General features: G+C 35.1%; 1 protein-coding gene across 1 annotated transcript in view; it reads right to left on the reverse strand.

The window, feature by feature from the left end:
* The window catches only part of MYO16 (myosin XVI), a 278,529-nt gene that overhangs the window by 122,709 nt on the left and 135,102 nt on the right, over positions 1 to 20,718 (reverse strand). The window contains exon 16 of the mRNA XM_062575533.1: positions 116 to 227. Within this exon, the coding sequence (XP_062431517.1) occupies positions 116 to 227 (112 nt within the window). The remainder of the gene's footprint in view (positions 1 to 115; positions 228 to 20,718) is intronic.

Consider the following 20,718-nt stretch of genomic DNA (forward strand, 5'->3'; position numbering starts at 1 on the left):
AGACAGAAAGATACTTCTTTTCCCCACAAAAGATTATCAGTGAGAGTTCCTCATGATCTGCTTTTAACTAACACTGTGATTTTAGCTAGAAATATCATAAGCTTGTATAACTTACCAGGCTATTGAATCCCAGAGCACTTAGAGCTTGTTTGAGCACAGCTAATTTCTCCTTGTTTTGAGGGTTGGCTGTTACCATCGTCTCTTCCAGTACGGTCTGGCTTAGATATCTGCACAGAGGGAAAAACAGCACATGTAGTCTTTACAAGGCTGGTGCATAATCAAACTTGCAAGGTTAAAACTCTTCTTTTCCCTTCTAGCATAAGAAAAGATGTACAATGTGACCAATGTACACGTACAAGGTGCTCAAGTGTCAACCGGAGATTGATCACACAGTTTTATCAGCCTTTGGAGGGAACAGTACTTTCGACAGAATGCACCACATTTCTTCCCTTAAGTTCTTAGTTAAATGTACATTTCTTGAATACAGATATTAGTTCACAGACTGTACTCGTGATACTTGCTGTGTACAGACAAAATTCATAGGGTACATTTCTGTCACTCATGAAGAGACAAGTGAGATGGCTTCCTTTTTGTATCCTGATATTCTCTGGCCTTAACTAGCTCAGAAAAGAAATCTTGAAGAGGAGTTCTTCATGGCTCCTTGATTCTCAACTGTAGGCATAAACATAAGCTAAAACTTCAGGTTTAATTTATAGTATTGAGACTTTTGCCATTCTTGAATTACTAGAGATTTCCCCTTCAGAAGCAAGATATGAGGAGATCCCTTGGTTTAAACTCCTCTCCTGCTGCCAGGGGAAAAGATCAGTTCTTATCTACTGGATCCCAAGACCATTTTCTCCCTGAGCTGCTGAAGGGGTGACAAGTATACTCAGCAACTCTTAGACCAAAGTAGTACACTGAGTACGTAAAAGTGGAAAGCGTAGTAAATGTACTCAGCCTTAAGCTGTACCACAGCACACACTGTGAACCAAAAGGAAAGAACACACCATACTAAAATCTTCCCCAAAAATAATGATCAGAAGAGAGCGAGGGACAACCAGTGCAACAACTAACTCAGAAAAAATAAACAGAGCCGATAAAAAGAGTAGTAACATAAAACACAGTAACCAGAAACTATAGTACAGCAGACTACTGAAAAGAGCAGCAAGCCAACCTTCACCACAATGTATTTTGTCTTGCTTGAAATAATGACTGGGTCACATTTTAAAAAGTATTTAGGTGTCTAAGTACAACTGAAATCAGTAAGCCTGAGGTATCAGAATAAGATTTGTTTTTTAATTACATCATGCTGAGAACAGCAAATAGAAGTCTATGCACCTTCAGGTGACCTGTCCCAAACAAACAGAGCTGTTTGTCTGAAATTCTGCCAATCCGTGTCCACAGTCCTATTCAAACTGCGCCACCAGGGCCACAGTATGGTCTAAAAATGAACCAGAGGAAGATTGGCAGTGCTGGTAGCTCTCCTAAAGGCAGCCCTTTGTGTGAATGTATGTAGCTTTTAGAAACAGGCAGAGGAACTGGTATTTGCACTTTTCTAACTGACATTGAGGTTTATGAGGTATATGCAATGAAATGCATAGTGTGTCTTTAGTGAATTGATACTGGGTTTACCAGTGGGGATTTACCTTGGCTTGATATAACTTACCTCAGAAAATGAGTAGAGAAAAAATGATGAGGAGAAACATGTGCCTGGATGCATAAGCACTTCCCACACCCACAACACAACTCAATCAGCAGATATTTCAAGTACAAGCAAGTCTCACATCACAGTGGCTAAAGCCTGTGAATTAACACAACCTTTGAGAATGTGGTTCTATGATCATCCATACAAGAGCTCTGCACTGTTTCCTTCAGGTTACTAAAAACAAGAATTTTGTCCAAATCAGGTAGGAACACACGCTAGCACATCTGTCAAATTAGCTAGAACAGATGATACAGAGCATATGGCCGATTTCTTTTTTTTTTTTTTTTTGGACATTTCTCTAAAGGAGGCTAGAATAAACCTGAAACTGAACCTGGCATAGAACCTCATGGTGTAAAGGTTAATTCACCAGAACATTTTCCATAGCTCTGACCTGCAGTGTGAGTTTATATCAGTTCAGGGCTGTGCATCCTGCCTTTTTTCATCTGTGCCTTTTTTCATGCATCGTTAGGAGCCTTCCAGTGGCATCTATTCTGCTGCCAAAACATCCTATTGTTGGATGGCTGGAGGAGCTGGAAGCTTATGGACACATTTTACAAAAAAGGTTCCTCACTGGTGTTCTGCCTAAAGAACTCACTGTCTCTCTCTCTGGGTACTGAGCAGGAAACACACTTCCCCGTCCTGTGAAGACAGGATTGCATACCCTTCTTATTTAAGCAACGTCATTTAATTAGTTCTTTTTAGCATAGTTAAAGTGCTTGTGGATACCGTCCTAACAGAAAGATCCGTGAATACTACCAAGCCATATCAAAGCAGGCTGCGGTATCACAAAGTGACCCAGAATGTTTACTCCCCTAGGAGAGAGAGAGAGAGAGAGGGGAAGAAAAAAAAAAAAAAAAAAAAAAAGCTGTGATATGAACCAACACGTGGCACTTCTTGCCTTCAGTGCAAGCATTTCTTGCTGAGGCAGCAGGGGGCAAACTGGCTAGCCACCAAACCAGATGCCTCTGGCTCCTTCAACCTGGCGGCAGCATCTGCCGGGACATGCCTGTTGGAAGAGCAGCTGACTTTCCCAGTATAAATCTCTTGAGGTTTTAATCAGTAGATGTGCTGGTGCCCTTGGAAAGGGCTGTACTTGGACATTGTCTAAGGTGCATTTGAATTTAGAATCAATTTTCCCAGTCTAAAAGCAACAAAATTCCTTAACTTTTATAACATGTCACAAGGCCCACTCATTTTCCAGGCTATTTAATGACTGACGAAAGATGAAAATTGCTTCAGTGATGTGCCTATTTAACTGTTTTATGTTTGTAAAGTATTTTAAGGCTGAATTAATTGTACAAAGCACTTAGAACTGTAGAAAGATACTACACAAATCCCAATAAATGCACAAAATATGCAGTGTAGCAGAGTGGGGGCATTATACTGTCTGCACAAGGAGTCGCATAACAGATTTTTCTATTCTGCCTCAGAAGCATAACAACATTTAGATGGAAGTAAGAACAAATTTCTTTTCTTCCTGTAAAATACTTCCTTGCTCTCACCTTCCTTTCCCCTGAAGACCTTGAGGATGAAAAAGATTTGAGACATTATTAATATTATTACTACTGCCTATTTACACTTAAGAACCAGAGTGCTAAAGGAATTTTAAGTTGTTGCATCTGCTATAAAAATAAGAAAGGAGGGGAGGAGTATCTCATAGTGCTGAAGTCTTAATATTCCTGTAACAGTCTTTCACTGCAGATATGTCATTATTCCATAAAATATAAAACTGTTTTTAGTAGGCACAGTTTTTCTCTCATTTATAGAATGTTTTTGTCTTTTTGACTTTTGAGTGACCTGCACAGGATTACACTGCTGCTGCTGGAGGGGGATTAAACTGCTTAGAATTTCCACTGTGAGCTTACCATGTAGCTGCTGGTTATTAGTTTTACATACTTGTTTGCTACTGTAAACTACAGTGTTATTGGCATCACACATTTATAAAATCCTATGCCGTTGCTAGAGTGTGTCTGATGGTCCCATAAGCTTCCAGCAAGGCAGTTTGGAATCAAATACAAACCAGACCTGGTCACTCCTGGATTCATTCTTACTGAAAAATTTAGAAAAAGAGATATTCTATATAAGATGTTACTGATGTACAAGTCAGAAGTGAGTTTTCATAATATTTGACGCCTGCAGGCTGTGCACCAAGTGTGGAATTACTTATAGTTTTATGAGCCTTATTAGTCTGTGTGTGCAAAAATCATTCTGCAAATGCACATTTGCCTGATCTTTTACTTCAGAAAAAGATTCTCAGATTTTGGCTGAAGCTGAACCTTTTAGTTGTAGGTAGCTGCTCAGACAAGTGATGTTTATATCTCTGATAAACGTGATGAACCAACCAGTCTAGGCAGTTCTAATAATTAACTTCTCTCTACTGGCTGTCTAACCATCCATTTAAATGACGCCATGTCAACATTTGCACTGGACTAGTACTCCTGGCAGACAGCTTCTCAGCACACAGAAAAGTTTTAAGGACATGTGATCAATGACTGTTTATTTCAAAAAAAGAAGAAATTCACTGATCCACAAAATTGGGTTCATCTAGGAAGATAAACTAATCAATAATTGTAGTAGAGCACAGTCACTTGGAGTAAAGCACAATGATGCATCAGACAGAGAATTACTTACAGAAATGGAAAGGAGACCTTTTCATTCTATTTTTTCTTCTAAAAGCTATAATCTACATGTCTATAATATTCTCATATCTATGCTAATTTGCCAAAAGATACAAAATATGGGCTACTTAGAAAAAAATCATTGGTGCTAATTTTTCTTTATCTTGCTTATCATAGTACAATTTTTCAATTGTAATTTGAAGAATTTAAAGGACATAGATCAAGCTTTTCATGGAGGAGTCTGATTGTTGTGTCCAAGATTGTAAGAAGTTACACTTATTGTGACATTAAATTATTCATGATCATATAACTTAACAGCTATTATATGTATTACCATTCTCATTATAATTGTCACAACTCATTTATATTATTCCACTTATACCAGCAGCAGAGTTCATAATTTAGCACATACATCTCAAATACAAAGAATTACATAGGAAAAAATGCAAGTTTCTCTGAACAATCACGAGTCTTTGCAACATAAGCACCTTTCAAAATTTCTTAGAAAATTCTACTGGTTAAAAACTTTCTTTAAAGTAACACAGTCTACTTAGATGATAAAGCAATAACAAGGAGCTGAGACTAAAAATAAAAGTTTTGATTATCAGATTTAATATTGAATATTTGACTAATTTGCTCTTCTGCCAAAACATAGCAAAACAATATTTGTTTTGTATTAAGTCCATTTCTTTTCTTTTCTTTTGAAATGCAACCTGATAGCATTTAATATCAAATGAAGTAATCTGCTTCATTTTCATAAAAAAAAATGTGTCATTTCATTTCCTTACAAGAAAAGCAAATGAAATGAAAGGCATGAAAGGATTCACAAAATTATTGCAAAAGGTTAAAGTGCCTTTTTAGTTTCAGTCTATTAGAATTGTTATGTTTTTTATAAAATCCTTGAAGAGATTAAAAAAAATAACATCTTGAAAATTTGGTAATTATGGTATTCATTTGGGAAAGGAGTACCTGTTCTCTGCTTACTGCCCCACTGTCAGTCTGGTTCACAGTAAAGACCTGGAGCTTCCCTTCTTTTATGCGTCAGGTAGTCTAATTCAAATCAAGTAGAATAGAATAGAATATTAAGCCTTCATAGCCCACAACCCAGGTAAGTTCTGCAACTTTCTAGCTAGCTGATAAAAAGATGCTGGGGCAGAAAACCTTTATGCAGCTCCACTCAAGAAGTTCCAATATCTTTCTGCGTGAAGTTTAAGAATATCACGGGCTTTCAAAATTACATTTTTCTTGAGATTTTAAGTATAGTCAAAGCAAAATCAGAAACAATCACCTTTTGTGCCTGCGTCTATTCCTCTACACGGAAAAGCTTGTTCTTTGATATTTGATATCAATTTGATATATCCATAAACATCCAGGCTGTAGTCATCAGAGCTTCAAAAGAGATCTAAAGTGTTGATGTATGGCACAAAGGGACCTTGTAAGGATATCTCACCTCATTCTCTCTCTAGCGAGAAAGGCTGAAAAATAAGATATTTTGCACTAATCAACTCTATAGGTGATTATAATCAAAATGCAGGCTCTATTGTTTACTCTTGTCAGGTGAGAAAAAAGAACTTGAAATATAAGGTTGACCACAAAGAGGGATCGCAAGGGTGGCCACAAGGACCCTGCCATAGCAGGCTTTTCTGCAGATCATTGCATAGTTTGATATTTTACCAACATGCTTCCTCAACCTCTAAACACTCTGCATTTGTAAAGTCTGACACTTGAAATGTTCAAGCATTCTGTAAGAACAATCACTTTGTATCTATGCCATGTACATATACTGCTGTTCCTCACACAAACATACCTCGTTCATTACAGTAGTTCAACTGATATCTGACAGTGGAGCTGTCTGAAAGAGATTATCAGTTTGGGTCCACCTGATCAGAAATTCCCTTTCATCAGGATAGCTAAAGTTGGGTTCCAATTAGGTGAGAAGAGGAAGCCTGTTTTTGCCAGATGGACACTTCTTTTCAGAAGGCTTTCCTGAAGTAAATGCAATCTGTCATAAATAATTAAGAGAATTCTTGGTGGGATTATATCATTAAGTGGTTCTAAGCCACTATAAAGGTTTAAAATGAAGCCTTGTGATGAAAGAAAATGGATTTTTTTTAAAGTCAACATCTAGTTGCTTGCTTCTTTCGTCCTTTCCTGGTAGAAGCTGACTGCTGTTACATTTGAATTTTGTTGTAAAGCTTGATTGGCCATACAAGGCTTGATATAAAGGAAACATAATATAAAGATTAGTTGTTAGTCTTGAAATTTTATTATAGTTGATAAGTCAGTGCAATAAATGTTGCTTGTGGTAATAAAGATCTCTCAGATCACAGTTAACCTCTTCAACAAAAAAGCTCTGGTTATAGGTGAAAAGATTACTTTTCAAATTGCTTATACTCAGTTTTTTTGAGGTTTCAGAGTATTCTAAAGCTTCTGGGCTGTGCTCAGATTAGAAACAGAAGACATATCTTTAATACAAAAATAAAAACATAGAAGAGTAAGGTTCTGAATAAGGTTATTTGACCTAATTTCTTGGTTAGAGAAAGCGTCAGGAAGACCAGATGAAAGCACGTTTCTTCAAGGAGTTAAGGCAAACATGAATGAGTGCTATCATGATACAATTCAGCTGAGAACAAATGTAAAATAGGACACAACAATAATTGAATGTACAGTCAATTTTGCCTGTCTTGAATCTATGTCATGGATCTTAAAGAATACGTCACAAACCAAATGTGAGTCCCTATGTAAAAATGTGAGTACCTTGCAAAAAAGTAATCATCAAAAAAGTAATCATCATATGTAACATCCTTATTTACAAATCCCAGTATAAAAGCAATAAACATTCAAGCTTCAGTTGGACTATTCCACCAATTTTGGACGTCTCATTTCAGGAAAATTAGGATCAGTTATAGAAAATACAGGTGAAAGCAGTAGGAAATGTATCAGCAAATTTAATCTAAAGCGAAAAAGTAGATTTCACATAGCCTGATGAACATTGAGAGAAGAGGAAGAGTTCTACAGCTTATTGAATGCGTTGAGTCCAAAAACATGGACATGGAAAAATCACTGATTCATGCAGAACACACAAAACATTTATTGCTCCAAATTTTTTTTTTTAAAAAAAGCTTAAGTTGAACTATCTTGAAGATGCTGTTGCTGGCAGAATCACCAGGAAATAATCATCTCTCCCACAAAAATCTCAGTGAAGATAGGATTTTTATTTTGAAAAATTCTACTGGGCTTCCAGGTAAGCAAACTAAATGAAGGCAGCAGGGTGTAGCACATTAAATGATCTCATCTTACTTTATTTAGATGTTAGTTTTTTTAATGTTGTGTGAACTAGAGGAAAGATGTAGCTGAGACAGTGACTATAGACACTTTATTTATTCTAAATATCATCCTGAGGCAGAAATTTGCAAGTTTCAAGATTCAAGAATGATAAAATCATCTTCCTGGTAAGAACTAGGAACGTGAATGGGAACATAGCTAAAACCTGTCATTAGCTTAAGAGTCAGTAAGTTATCTCTTCCTTTTCTGTGGCTGTTGCAATGATTTTCAAAGAACTTGTCTGTTTGCACAGCAGATCCTGTTTTGATACAGAGTTGGATCAGATCTCTGGAGGCCCATTTCAAACAAAGGGTAAAGGAAAAAAAATATATTTTTTCTGCTTATATTCTTTTTGTTAGTGAAGGGGGAAAAATGCCTAAGATGGGCTGAATGTCATAATCTATTCTTCTTGGAGATACCACGGTAACTGGTTTCTGTGGGGAAATGTAACTTTCTATGGGGTTGTTTCTTCTTCTGATACCTGTCCATGTTGCAGTTTTCTGTTATTAGTATGATTACCCTTAGCCAAACCAAAGAAAAACAGAATAACATCAATCCTGGCTGTAGCACAGTTGACTACACTACCTAATATATTCTAGATCAATGGGTGAAGAATTTTCACATGGAGGCAGCTTAGAGTAAATATTTAAATAATTAACTAAATACAAGATTTGTCAGCATTACTTAATTATGCAATACAAATAACTGCAGATAGTGTTACAAATTAGAAATCCTGGATTTTGTAGACAAACCCCTTATTTCTCTTACGAAACAACTTATAAATAAAGCTTTTAATGACCATTCACTAATTCAAAATAGCTGTTAAAACTAAGATCCTGATAGATCTAATTTTTGGTTGAATATCATGCTGCAATCATGTGAAATCTATCATGCAATGATTGTCCAAAAGTATTCCGTACTGTTCTGTTGAAGAAATTCAGAACACAGAAATGAAGTGACGCTGTTTCAAAACATCATCTTCATCCTAAATGTAATTTCCTTCAAAACTCTTCCAACATGCAGAAGTATCCACATTTTTTGTAATTTTATTGACAGACAGTAATTAGGAGAATTAGCTTGTTGCTTGCTTTGCATTAGCTGGTCTGTAAGGCCAAGCTTTATAGGAAACTAGTAGGAACTACTAGTTCTGTTTTTATCCTAGAGGAGAAAACATTACTTGGACAGAATAGATTCAAAATACTTACTTTAAGTGTTCATACAATTATTGAAAATTGACCTGAACTCGACCTTAATTAAACTAACCTGACCGTAATTAAAATGGGTCATTAAAAACCATACACAAGCATCCTCCCTGTGCTAGCTTCTATAAAACATTGCACTAAGTGCTGTAAAAACACAGACAATGCACAATGTCATGACATCCTACTTAGTGGTTTGAGGCCATTGGAACAAAAGGAGGAAAGTAAAGATTATTTTTCTTGCCAGGTTTCTATGTACTGAGAAGCAGGATAATGATTTATTCCACTACTGCATACTGTCCAATTCAGCAAAAAAAAAAAAAAAAAAAAAAAAAGTGTGTGAATAACTTTAAACCCACACTCATCCCACTGTCTTCAATTGAATCTTTGTATCCTAATACATGCTATATAATACTAATACACGACCAGCATCTACAGTTATAGCTTGGCACCCTATGTCTAGCTCTGATTCATTATAAAAGGGAGGAAAGCAGATGAGATATTCAAGAGAGACAGCAAAAGATAACTAGCACTGGAGATTTAGTCTCCAAGTTGCCCTAAGTATCCTACATAATTTCTAGGCAAGCCATCTTATCATGTATTTATATCTATGCAGCACAATGCAGTATCACACAAAGATACCTGAATTAGCTCTGCACGACCTACTTCTGGTACAGGAAGTATTACAACTGAGTCTGGTTAACTGAAAGGGGACCACTGCCCCAATGTAGCTATGCTACTTTTGCTCAGCACCATCTGAGGTGTCTGTTACCTCCCACAATGATCCACATGGACATACCTTTTACCTGTACCTATCTTTACATAATACCTGTAAAATAAAACCAACATGAATTGATCTTTCCTTATTAAGAAGTCTTAAATCGTCATTAATCAATGCTTTGTTGCTAGAAAATTCTCAAGAGAGCCAACATCATAGGAGAGCAAAAGTAGTATTTCATAAACAGGTGTCAGCTCTAGCACGATCAATATGCATGTTGTGGGTGCCATTTAATGTGATGTTGTATTAAGAAGAATGGACTAATAAGCTAAATCCCTTCCTTTTCCTTATCAGTGCTACCCAGTGAAGCATGTACCTGTACAGACATATGAAATGTTTGTGGCTTTTGCCTGTGCAGCCCGTGTCTCTCCTTCCCATTCAGCTCAGCAGAGTCATTCTAATTAAGCACAATGGTCGCCACTGAAAATTCAACATTATCAATTCAGTTAATTTTACTTTAAGCTATGGGGAAATTGCAGTAGTGTAATACATACGTAAGCATGCTATTGCTTATAAGTATATGGCAATTCAAGAGAAAATATAACCCTTTATACAACAAGTTGTCTAAAAATGAGGCCAGTTTACTATCCTCGCTTTAAATATTTGTGGATTGTTTCTTTAAAATATGCCGAATCTTGCTACAAGGCTATCTATTCCTGTGCCTATTCTCAAAATCCCAAGAGTTGAGTTAGGTAGAACTAAACATTTACTTTATCAACAGTTTTGCCAGACTGAGAATAAATGACTTCACAGTTACACATATATTTTGAAAAATGCTTTCAAAGGTGCTGTGTAGAAGGGTATTGAGTGTATAAATACAGGGAATTACCTTTAAAAAATAAGCAAATCTGAATAATCCCTTCTACATTTGCAAAGTCACAGAATAAGAAATTACAACAAACATATTTACTTCTTTAGATCTCTCATGTGAATATGAGAGGATAATGTACTCTGTTTAGTGGGGAAAAGCTCTCTTGCACTTAGCACTGTTTGGTGTATAAACAGAAATGAGATAAGGACAAAACAAAAAGGTTGACATCAATGAAGTCAACGACATTTACAGAATATGATAACGAATGCCTACTGGCTTTTTCTTTGAGGGAAAGGCATATTTTACTACTTTTTTTCCTTGTCTTCAGCTTTTAAACCTATTCCGACCTGACAAAATTTTATATCCTTTGAACCATGTAATGCAGTAGCAGCAACTGAACTGAAATTACTGCTATTTAGTTATACAGATCTCTGCTCATGACTATAGCAATAATATACCAAAAATTGCCTTTTAAAGATAACAATAATTGTTAATGTCCATCAGTAAAGTATAAGCACAGTATTAGTAAATTAAATACTGCAGAGAGCTTTGGTGATAGCCAGAACACAGATCTTGTTTTTATTTTTCTAAACTGAGAAAATCACATGCTACAATACCTCTTCTGTAAACTGTATTCAGCACAAAAAGCCTATATTGGCTCTTGCACTGTTCTGTAAACAGTTTTGCCTTGACATTTTCACAATACAAAATCTTAAATAACTCTGTAAGTACTGTACCTATACTATGAGGTGTACAATAACTTTTTACAGACAGCAGATAGATCAAATGGGAAATGAAAAAATACATCTTCCTGGTCTTTATTTTCAAAATGCCAAATGTCAATAGGCTAAACTCAAGCATACTTTTTTTTGTTTAATTGCATAGATATTCCTGTGGAATAGTTTTAACGTAGAAACTTTAGCACTGTGTTCCGAAAATTACATATAAAAACGTACTTGGTACATAACAATGTAAATCTAGGATAATTGCACTAAAGAAAAAAAATGAATGCACAACAGCAATGACTCAAGATAGGATTTTTCAAACTTCTGGTGATATTAAAAGAAATAAAAAAGGCAGTACGCCTTTTAGTGCCTGTTTCTCCTACTCATAGTAATCAGTATTTTATGAACAAAAATGTTCAGGAGAAGTTCATAATCCTGCTAACTATCACCTGACCAGAATAATTTTGAAGCCAAATATATATTAAATAACAAGCATAATGATGATAATAATAAAAGAGTAGCAAGTATTCAGCATGGTTGAATATGCAGTCAGTTTGCACGCAAGTGCAAACTGGTGCAGTCTGTGTCCTGAAATGTTTCACAAAATCTTTGCTCCTACAGCTGGGATTAATTCTGTATTTCTGTGTTCATACTTATTTCAGCACAAGTTGCCAGGTAAATGACATTAAGTTTATGAGCCTCAAGGAATTTCTCCATCAGCAATCACTACCTTTTTTATTAATGATCTATTAAATAAAGCTTATTAGGAGCTATAGATCTAAAAGTTAAGAAGTACTTTCGGTACCAGATTATGACTTTCATCTGTAACCAGTTAAAACATTGATAATCTCATAACCGCTGAATGTAATCTGTGGATTAGTTTCTGATCAGCTGATTTAAGAAACACCCTCTTCCTGTATATGCAAGCATGGATGTGTGCTTTCAAAAATGTATGGTGAACAAGTAATTCTTGTTCTTGCTCAATAAGATCCTTTTAAAATCCTTTAACTTTACAAATGCAAAACTGAAGGACTCCCAGTCACTGGTCACGTTTGAAATACCGGGATTCATACATTATTTATACAAGAATGAGGCATAAGACAAGACACTTTTTTAAAGAGGCAATAGTAAAGCATTATATCAATTATTTACCTCTCACAAGGCTAAGAAAATCTCATACATGAATATGAGTTGGCGCAGTACCAAACATAACCCACTTGCTCCACAAAGGAAGGCTATTCTTTCTAGTCTATAGTTTAAATGCAGAAAATAGGTATGTTTCTATATAAATAGATATCTGTTGAGCAATCAGCCATCTTCCATCATTAGTGGACACTACCTCAGTGTTAGAAGAGATTATTCAAAACCCAGGGTTTTTCAAAAGCTCTGCTTTTTCACAACTGGTATATCACATGACTTTGAAAACAGATTTCAGTTATGGAGAGTTCAAGGCCTCCCTCTCATGCAAAGAGAGGCAAAGACAGTCTTCCTGCCTTTGCCTCCCCTCGCGCTGGGACCCATTTCCATTCCAGGTGCCCTTCCAAGACTGCCAAAGAGGCAAATAGGGGGTATGTGTGTGCACACATTTCTCTCACACCTTCCCTGCCCTCTTGGTAAAATCATGCTTGATGAGAGCTCGTGAAGGAAGGACTTTTGACATTAAATTTCCCGTTTTCTTCCATCACCTTTCATGAGGCAGGGAGTCCTAAAGACCAATAAGTTGTATTCTCAAACCCAAAGGAAACCTTAGAGGAGAACTTGATTCACAGGCTGAAGTCAGATTGACTTTTCACTGCATAAAAGAAATTGACTTGCCTGCATCAAGAAAATGTGCAGATTCCTTCAGTGTTTTTGTGGTTTGGACATCCAAGCAGCAAAATGAGACTCTTCTGTTGAGTCTTAGCACTATAATCTACCCTGCATTTACATTTACGCTGAGATTTGCCGTTTGTGCAATTTAGCTCTGTAAGGAAGCTAGGTTTCTATACAACTGCATTGTTTTCTTTGATAAAATATGACAAAATAAAGAAAAATATAAAAAATATAATGGCAGAATAAATTATGCCTCAGAGTAGTCCTTCTTTCATAGGTATGTGGGAAACTGAAGTGGAAAGAGAATGAAGTGCATTGCAGTTGCACATTTGAAAAACAGGCTCCACAATAAAGTGCAGAACTACGTAATTCGATAATATGTTCCCTATTCCTAGTTTTGACTGGAGGATCAACCTAATCCCATAAAAAGATGTACCATGGTGAACTTCAATGAGTATGTTATTAGATGTATTCTCAGTCTGCTCCATTCTTTTGGATGAGGAGGGCTGTTTAAATGGGGGATGTGGGGCTTTAGACATGGAAATATGGCAAATATACATAAACGATATGAAAGTGTAGTGAGAAAGCAGTAACTGAGGGCATGACAGAAACAGGTTAAGGGACTGCAGACACAAGAAAGTACAAATGCATTTCTAATAGATAATCTGATTTCTCTACTTACACCCCAAAACAAAGATACATGACTTATTTAGAAGTAAACATAAAGAAAACCTCACAAATATTATAATTAAAATTCTCTAACAGCAGCAGTTTGAACCAGCTTGTATTTCAGTCAGAAAATGAAGTCCAAGCTAACAATGATGTAAATAGCTAAACATATCAAAGGAGGATGATACAGACATTATCTGTGTCCCACTTACTATAGGAAAATTTTAGTGACATAGGAGAGTCCCCAACTGCCTTCCAACAAACTATTCTTCTAATTAAATAATTTTCCTATTTAATGCTATGATTTTTATCATTCATTTTCACTGTGAGAATGCCACAGATATTTTTTCCAAGTTACCAGCACTGGTCTCATCTTGGATGATGAAACTGGCATCTTGGATTATAAAAATCAGTATCAGTGTCAAAATAAACACTGGAATTACTACATGGGTCTAATAATAGTAAGCTGCCATACTAGCCTGGCAAACCGACTTTTACCCATTTAAAAATTTGGTTATGTTAAGATTTCATGAAGGTTAAAGCAGATATTAAAAGGTGACAGCATTTCTCATAAGCCATTAATTACATTTCTCTGTAACTACTGTTACAAACTTTGTCAAATAAAGTTTGTATTTGTACATTGTTTAAGTGCCATTTTCTGTCATTTTAGTCAGCAAAAAATTCTAAGTTCTTTATTTTAGAGGACTCTCTTGATTTACATAAATCTTTCTGCAAACTGAATTCAATCTAACAAGTTTTCTCACCCGTATTACTAATACTGAAGAAACGTTGAATCTTCAAACTGGATAAGCAGAGGCCTTGTTAGCACAAACAGCTGATCAAAATGGTATGTTAGGAAGCACAGACCCTAGCAGATCTTTTTTCCTCAAAACATTCTGAATTGCTCCCAATTATCTCTCTCCACTATGTCCCCTTATCTGATTCAGACTGCTGTTTGCACAGATCTGGTAGAAAGACCACTTTCTGTGCTTAAGCAAGTTAATGAATGTGTGAAAATCATTAAGCATCCCAGAAACACCTGCACTTTTCTACACCTGTTGATTGTTTCTGAATCAAATGTGACTTGATTTTTTTTTTTACTTATGATATCAGTTACTCAGTACATCAAATTTTATGTTTTATGTACTGAACTAAGCTGTGATTCCAAAAAATGTGTCATAAGCTAACTAGAGATAGACAGGATCTATACATAGAATAAAGAAGTTCAAAAGATCATCTGGGTGATGGTGGTTCAGTACATGATATTCCTGGACTGTTCTATCCTGTATTATATTGTATAACATAATCTTAGAAAGCACGACTGACAACTGCCATTTTTAGGAGCCATACAAAACAGATCCTAACAACTTCTGGTCATTAGCACTCTCCTAACATGATCGCAAGAACTGGATTGGTTATATGTAGGCCTTAGACAAAATTCAGCTTAAGTATTAACACGTTTTAACTATAAAAAATCCACGTGCATTTTCATCAGGAATCAAAGGAACACTGTGAATGGCACTAAACTGACATAATACAGTTTGACATCAGTGTAGAGGTCATTTTGAGATATGATCAATGAAAGAACTAAGGGAAGAAAACCATGCTAAGCTTTCAGTTGATCTTGCCTGACTTTCCCAGAGAGAGTCAGTTAGAGCAACAGTAAAGTTATTCCACTGCAATCAAAAAAATCAGGCTGGCTTAGGGAGCTCACATAGTAAGTTCAAATAATGGTGAGAGGTGTCATCTCTCTTAGATCTACCATTAAGTGGAGATGAGCTAGGTTCAATAACAGGCTTCCGCATGCCAATAACAAATTCTTAAATGACCCATTCCTGACTGGAAATTCATCCACAGTAATTGTATCAGGATGATTTTAAAAGTGACTTTTGAAATATAAATTGCAGAATTATATTATCACTCTAGATTTATGCAATATAATAGCTAAATGGTTTCAGGAGTTGAATCCACTGAATCTCCCCCCATATATGAGATGATTAGCATCCTAGTAAAGTGCAGAGGCATATTTTGTACTTAAACTAAAAGCCAAATGAACTCCTCTACCATTTTTATAAGTGAGTAATCACATCTACTTTTAAGCTGCAGTTTCTACAGCAATTTCACCCTTTGGAGCTACATCTATTTTCAGGCTGATGTGAAATACTGTTGGGCTACCTAAACAGTCAGAGCTTAATTTCTCCAACAGAGGATCAAATTTTGCCCCAAAGTATATATAACTGCCACAGACCTAAAAGGCTTTTTTTTTTCCTTTTCTTAAAAATGATTGAACTTGGCCCAGAAACTTTGAAGTGTAAGATACTCATCAACAGAATTAAACTCAAATTGGAAAGACAAATTGTTCATGTTATAGTTATTTTTGCTTTCTCTATTTCTATGAATTTTGCTTTCTCTATTTCAACTAACTTATTTCAAACGATGTTTCATTACATGTTTAGTTTTCTGTTAACACTAAGGCTGATGTATGTTCTGTCTTCAGTAGACTTGCATATATTCAATAGATCCTGGGGCTCTGAGCAGAGGTCTTCTTTTAAAAACAAAAACAAAAAAGCACTTAATTACTGAGTTTGTTTCTCTTATGGATTAAAGAGATTTCTTTCTTTCTTTCTTTTCTTTCTTTTCTTTCTTTTCTTTCTTTTCTTTTCTTTTCTTTTCCTTTTTTTTTTTATTTTTTTTTGCTGCCTCCCTCTCTCTATCTTTCATGCCACAGGCATTCTCCTCTTATTTTCTGCATGTGTATCTCTATTATGCTTACTCCAAAAGAGAGGAGAGAAAAAAAGCCTCTCTCAAGCAAAGAAATAGCAAATGATATCATACCAGGTCAAATGAAATAAATCCAAATTTGTGGATTAAAACTTAACATGCAAAAGTAAATAGAGTAGAGCTATAAAAAGAACTACCATATGAGTAGGAATTTCCATATAAAACCTAAACAAGTTTTATATGATCTGATGTTACTTTTCTGTTCTGAACAGTCCACTGGCACCAACAGAACACAGAATACCAAAGATGACCAGTTTTCTGAGTTCCTTTAGGATAATACAGAAGTACTGGGAGGAGTATACACCCCTCTATAAATGCAATTTGCTCCTACAAAAACACCTCATTTGTTTATTTATACATAGTTCTGCATCTTCAGCTTGTTAGGATTATGAGGGAGACATGATTTCTCTACCTCTGAGAGTCTGTCAGTGGAGCGCTGTACGTTCTCTGCCAGTATTCAATCAATATGTATGAAGAATAATACAAGGAAGAGCGGACTGTTAACATCAGATGAAGCAATATACCCAGAGGAACATTAGTTTTTCATTTACTCTTTCAAACAAAGCAGAATTTCTACAGCATTTATTCTGAAAGCCAGTCAAATAATAAGTCCATCTGGGATCTAAGACAAAGACACTGTGCTAAGTCTCAGACTTATCTTATTACTCTTATTTTGTTAAATAAAGATTATTCTTAGAATTCATACAAATTAATGATTACCAAACATTACAGGAGTTATATTCTCTTAAAGGCTTTTTTGGGTGAAAGCAGTCATGATATAATATACAGCTAATATCAGAACTGGAATCAATAAATAAATTAAACATCAAAATCCTAAGATACTGCATCTCTGCTTTCAAGCAGAAAAGTACTATTCTGGATTTTTCGGACATGTAATTACAGTGTGTGTGCACATGTGTGTGTGTAACTAACCCCCAATTCAGCATGATCCACTCTAAACAACTGCCAAGCCATACACGTTTTTGCAAAATAATGTTAATAACATAGGTGTATACTTCACGCTTGAGGTACAGGTATCTGCAGACAGAGAGAAACCTAACTGCTTAATTTGCAAAAGAAAGTAGAATATCCAAATGAATATTTCAGTTCTGTTTGAAAACCTGAGCCGTGATCCTTATTACATGTTCTTTAATTGCAATGTTCTCTCCTAGTAATATATCTTGTAGGATGTAACTATCAGTAAATGCCTCGTGAAGAGGGAGTTTAAGACAGAGGGAATTTAGTGAATTTCCAGGGAGATATCATATATTATTAGCTTTAATGCTGAATAGCAGACACTACTGCGAGCTATTTGTTGAATATTTAAGCGCACAGAAATAACCTTAGAGGAAAAGCTCTAGTCTACACAATCCAGTCATCACACTGCCTCATTAAAAAAATAATAATAATTTGTTAGCTGCACAATAATAAGTTGCTTAGAGTTCCACTTCATTTCCATTAAAATCTGAGAGACTATTTACCTATTTACCTGAAAAGAAGTGAACGAGTAGGAAAAAAATTAGAAGAATTAGATCTTAAAGTAACTGCTTAAAAAAGTCAATATTGGATGCAAAAATTCCTTAGACATTGTTGAAACTGCTATTCTTTCAGTTGTCAGGTACATCTAAATACACCTTCTGTAAAATGATCAGATTTCATCAAATTTAGATAAAATTAGTTTTGATCAATCACTAGCACTTTGTAACATGAAGATACATCTGAAAACAGAAGATTTTCCAGTGTCCCTCCCCAACAAAAACAAGTGAGCTAGTCACGATTATCATTATGCTTCATTACAAATAAATCACATACATCAGCCATTTACTGGCATTGACTCAACACTTCCTTTGAAGTCAAAAGAACAACAGAGATGCTTAAAGATCATGCTCCAAGAGATTAATGGAGCCTGAATTTCAAAGAAAGAATAGGGCAAGAAAAAGAGAGCTGAGGAAAAAGAAATGCTTGTTTAGGTTCAATTCATGTTCATTTTTGAGGAAGTAAAAGAGTAAAACAAGCTGAATAATCCCATGAACCCCAGAATATATGCATTAATGAGAAAAACAAAGGAAAAATAAAACAGGTAAGACTACTGAATTTGACAGTAATGAATGCTACCAGCTGAAATAAAAGAGAAGCGAAGGCTGAATTAAAGAGAGTATAAAAAAACCCATATGTTTTTCTATTAAAGATAAAAATTTGAAAGTGCATTTTCTAGAATATGCAAATGTTACACATCCAGAATGGAAAGTCCAACCTCCAAAAACACCTGCAAAAAAACTCAGGCATCAGAAAATGCAGGGTAAACAGAGAAAGACAAAGGCCATACACCAAACAAAGTAAATTAAAAAAAAAAAAAAAAAAAAAAAAGACAATACAGAAGATTTAGGCAATTCTTTAGATACTGAAGTGATTTCAGGTTACATAGATGTAAAATTCAGTGAAGCAACCTTCCCTCCCCATTAGCTTTCTAATAACTATCTGGTGTAGTTTAGCTGTCAGACTTCACCAGAATCTAAGTAAATGGAACTGTCTCTTTCCTACTGTTTACATTATTACAGTAGGAGAATCTATAGATCTTGTCCTCAAAATAGTACCACTGGTTGTGAGTCAGATTTTCCACAGTATGGGAACAGTTAGAAAACAATACTTTGTAGGTATGGCTTTTCGTTAGACATATGAAATGTAAGAAAAGCATATCATGAAGATTAATTGAAAATCAATTAAAGTATATAATTTTAATGTTATTTGATAACATGTAGATAAAATTCCTTTGTTTCCATTTTTAACTATGGCTTCACCTATCCATTTTTACTTCTTGTACCAAAATGAATTCCAGCAGAATTCCAACTAAAGTTAAGGGGGTAATTAAAGTAAGGGGAGTAAAGGGATGCCAAATGCTTCAACTTTGGTGCAGGTCTAAGAAGTAAGTTAATAATCTTGCTATAGCATAGGAAAAAGCTGAGTCTTTAGTTTTAAAGAACGTCTGACTATCCTGACTTTTCAACATGAGACAAAGAGAAGCACTAGCCGTCCAGGTGTTTTGAGTTCTCCCACCTGTAATCATAAAAACTGAAGAAAACAAAAATAACACATTTCTTTTCAAAATTTTGTCTGAGTACAACAGAAGCTGTTTGTTGTACAAAGCATATTAACTTAAACAGTCCTTGGCCCTGTATAGGAAGGCAAAGGAGATAAAATAAACACAATGACAATAAACACTTCTAAAGTGTTAACTATGGTGTCTATAAAGCAAAAATTAATGACAGCCAGCAAAATCATTGTAAAAATTTTCAGATTTTGGTTTACATTTAGTTCTCTTGAATACAGCAATCTTGAGACATAGCTTATCTCATATTAATTTGTTCAAGTTTCCCATACATTGTGAGAACATACATCTCATACATAGTGAGAAACTACAATTATCAGCTTAATGAAGGTAAGCCATACTTGCAGGTAGTTGGAAAGTGTTGCAAATGTTTCAGTTATTATTGAGATATCCAACAGTGTATATTCCAGGCAGTTAATTTTAGATGTCACATTTGAGACCTTGTAAAGAATCCAACTTTTGGGAGAAGAATATGCAGTGCTTTTTAGGGGTGTTTTTTCACTTATACAGAAACAAAAAAAAAATGGATATAATTGTTCAGTTAGAACTAGAATGTTTGTTTCCAATTTAAGAAATCTTTGGAAGAAAAGAAGGAAGAAGGAAGAAGCAGAAGAGTGGAAAAAATATTGAGTAAAACCATATTCGGTATGTGTTTCCTGTTTCTAGGAAATGCTTATATGTATATTACTTTGAGACATCTGAAATACAATAAGAAAGTGAATAAAACACATGTTCCTGAACCTTCAATAAATATTTTTAAAAAATCTAATGACACTAGGAAATGTCTCATAAAAATCTTATTTCACAAAAATCTGAGTTTCAACTGTAAATCTTGCAGCTGGTATCCATAATATTTACAGTCGAGAAAAGTCGAGAGAATTCAAAAGTATTAAGACAGGAAATTAAATTTATCTTGTATGCCCAATGAAGAGTAATATCTTTCTCTCAGAGTACTCCAGAATTACTTTTGTCAAAGTAAAACTTTTTCTAGAATAATGTCAGGATAGAAATTTGAAAATTAACTTTCTGCTCAGCATTCATCGCTGAAGAAATATGTTGGAGCAGGAAAATGACAAGATGATGTGATTTCAGATACTGTTTTTGAGAACCATCCATATAAAGCTACCTAATCTTTTAAAACTGTTATCTCTGTAAAATATCAGGTGCACTTCTATTTTTTCAAGTTCTTA

This window comes from Rhea pennata, chromosome 1 (assembly GCF_028389875.1).
Source record: "Rhea pennata isolate bPtePen1 chromosome 1, bPtePen1.pri, whole genome shotgun sequence".
Lineage (NCBI taxonomy): Eukaryota > Metazoa > Chordata > Aves > Rheiformes > Rheidae > Rhea > Rhea pennata.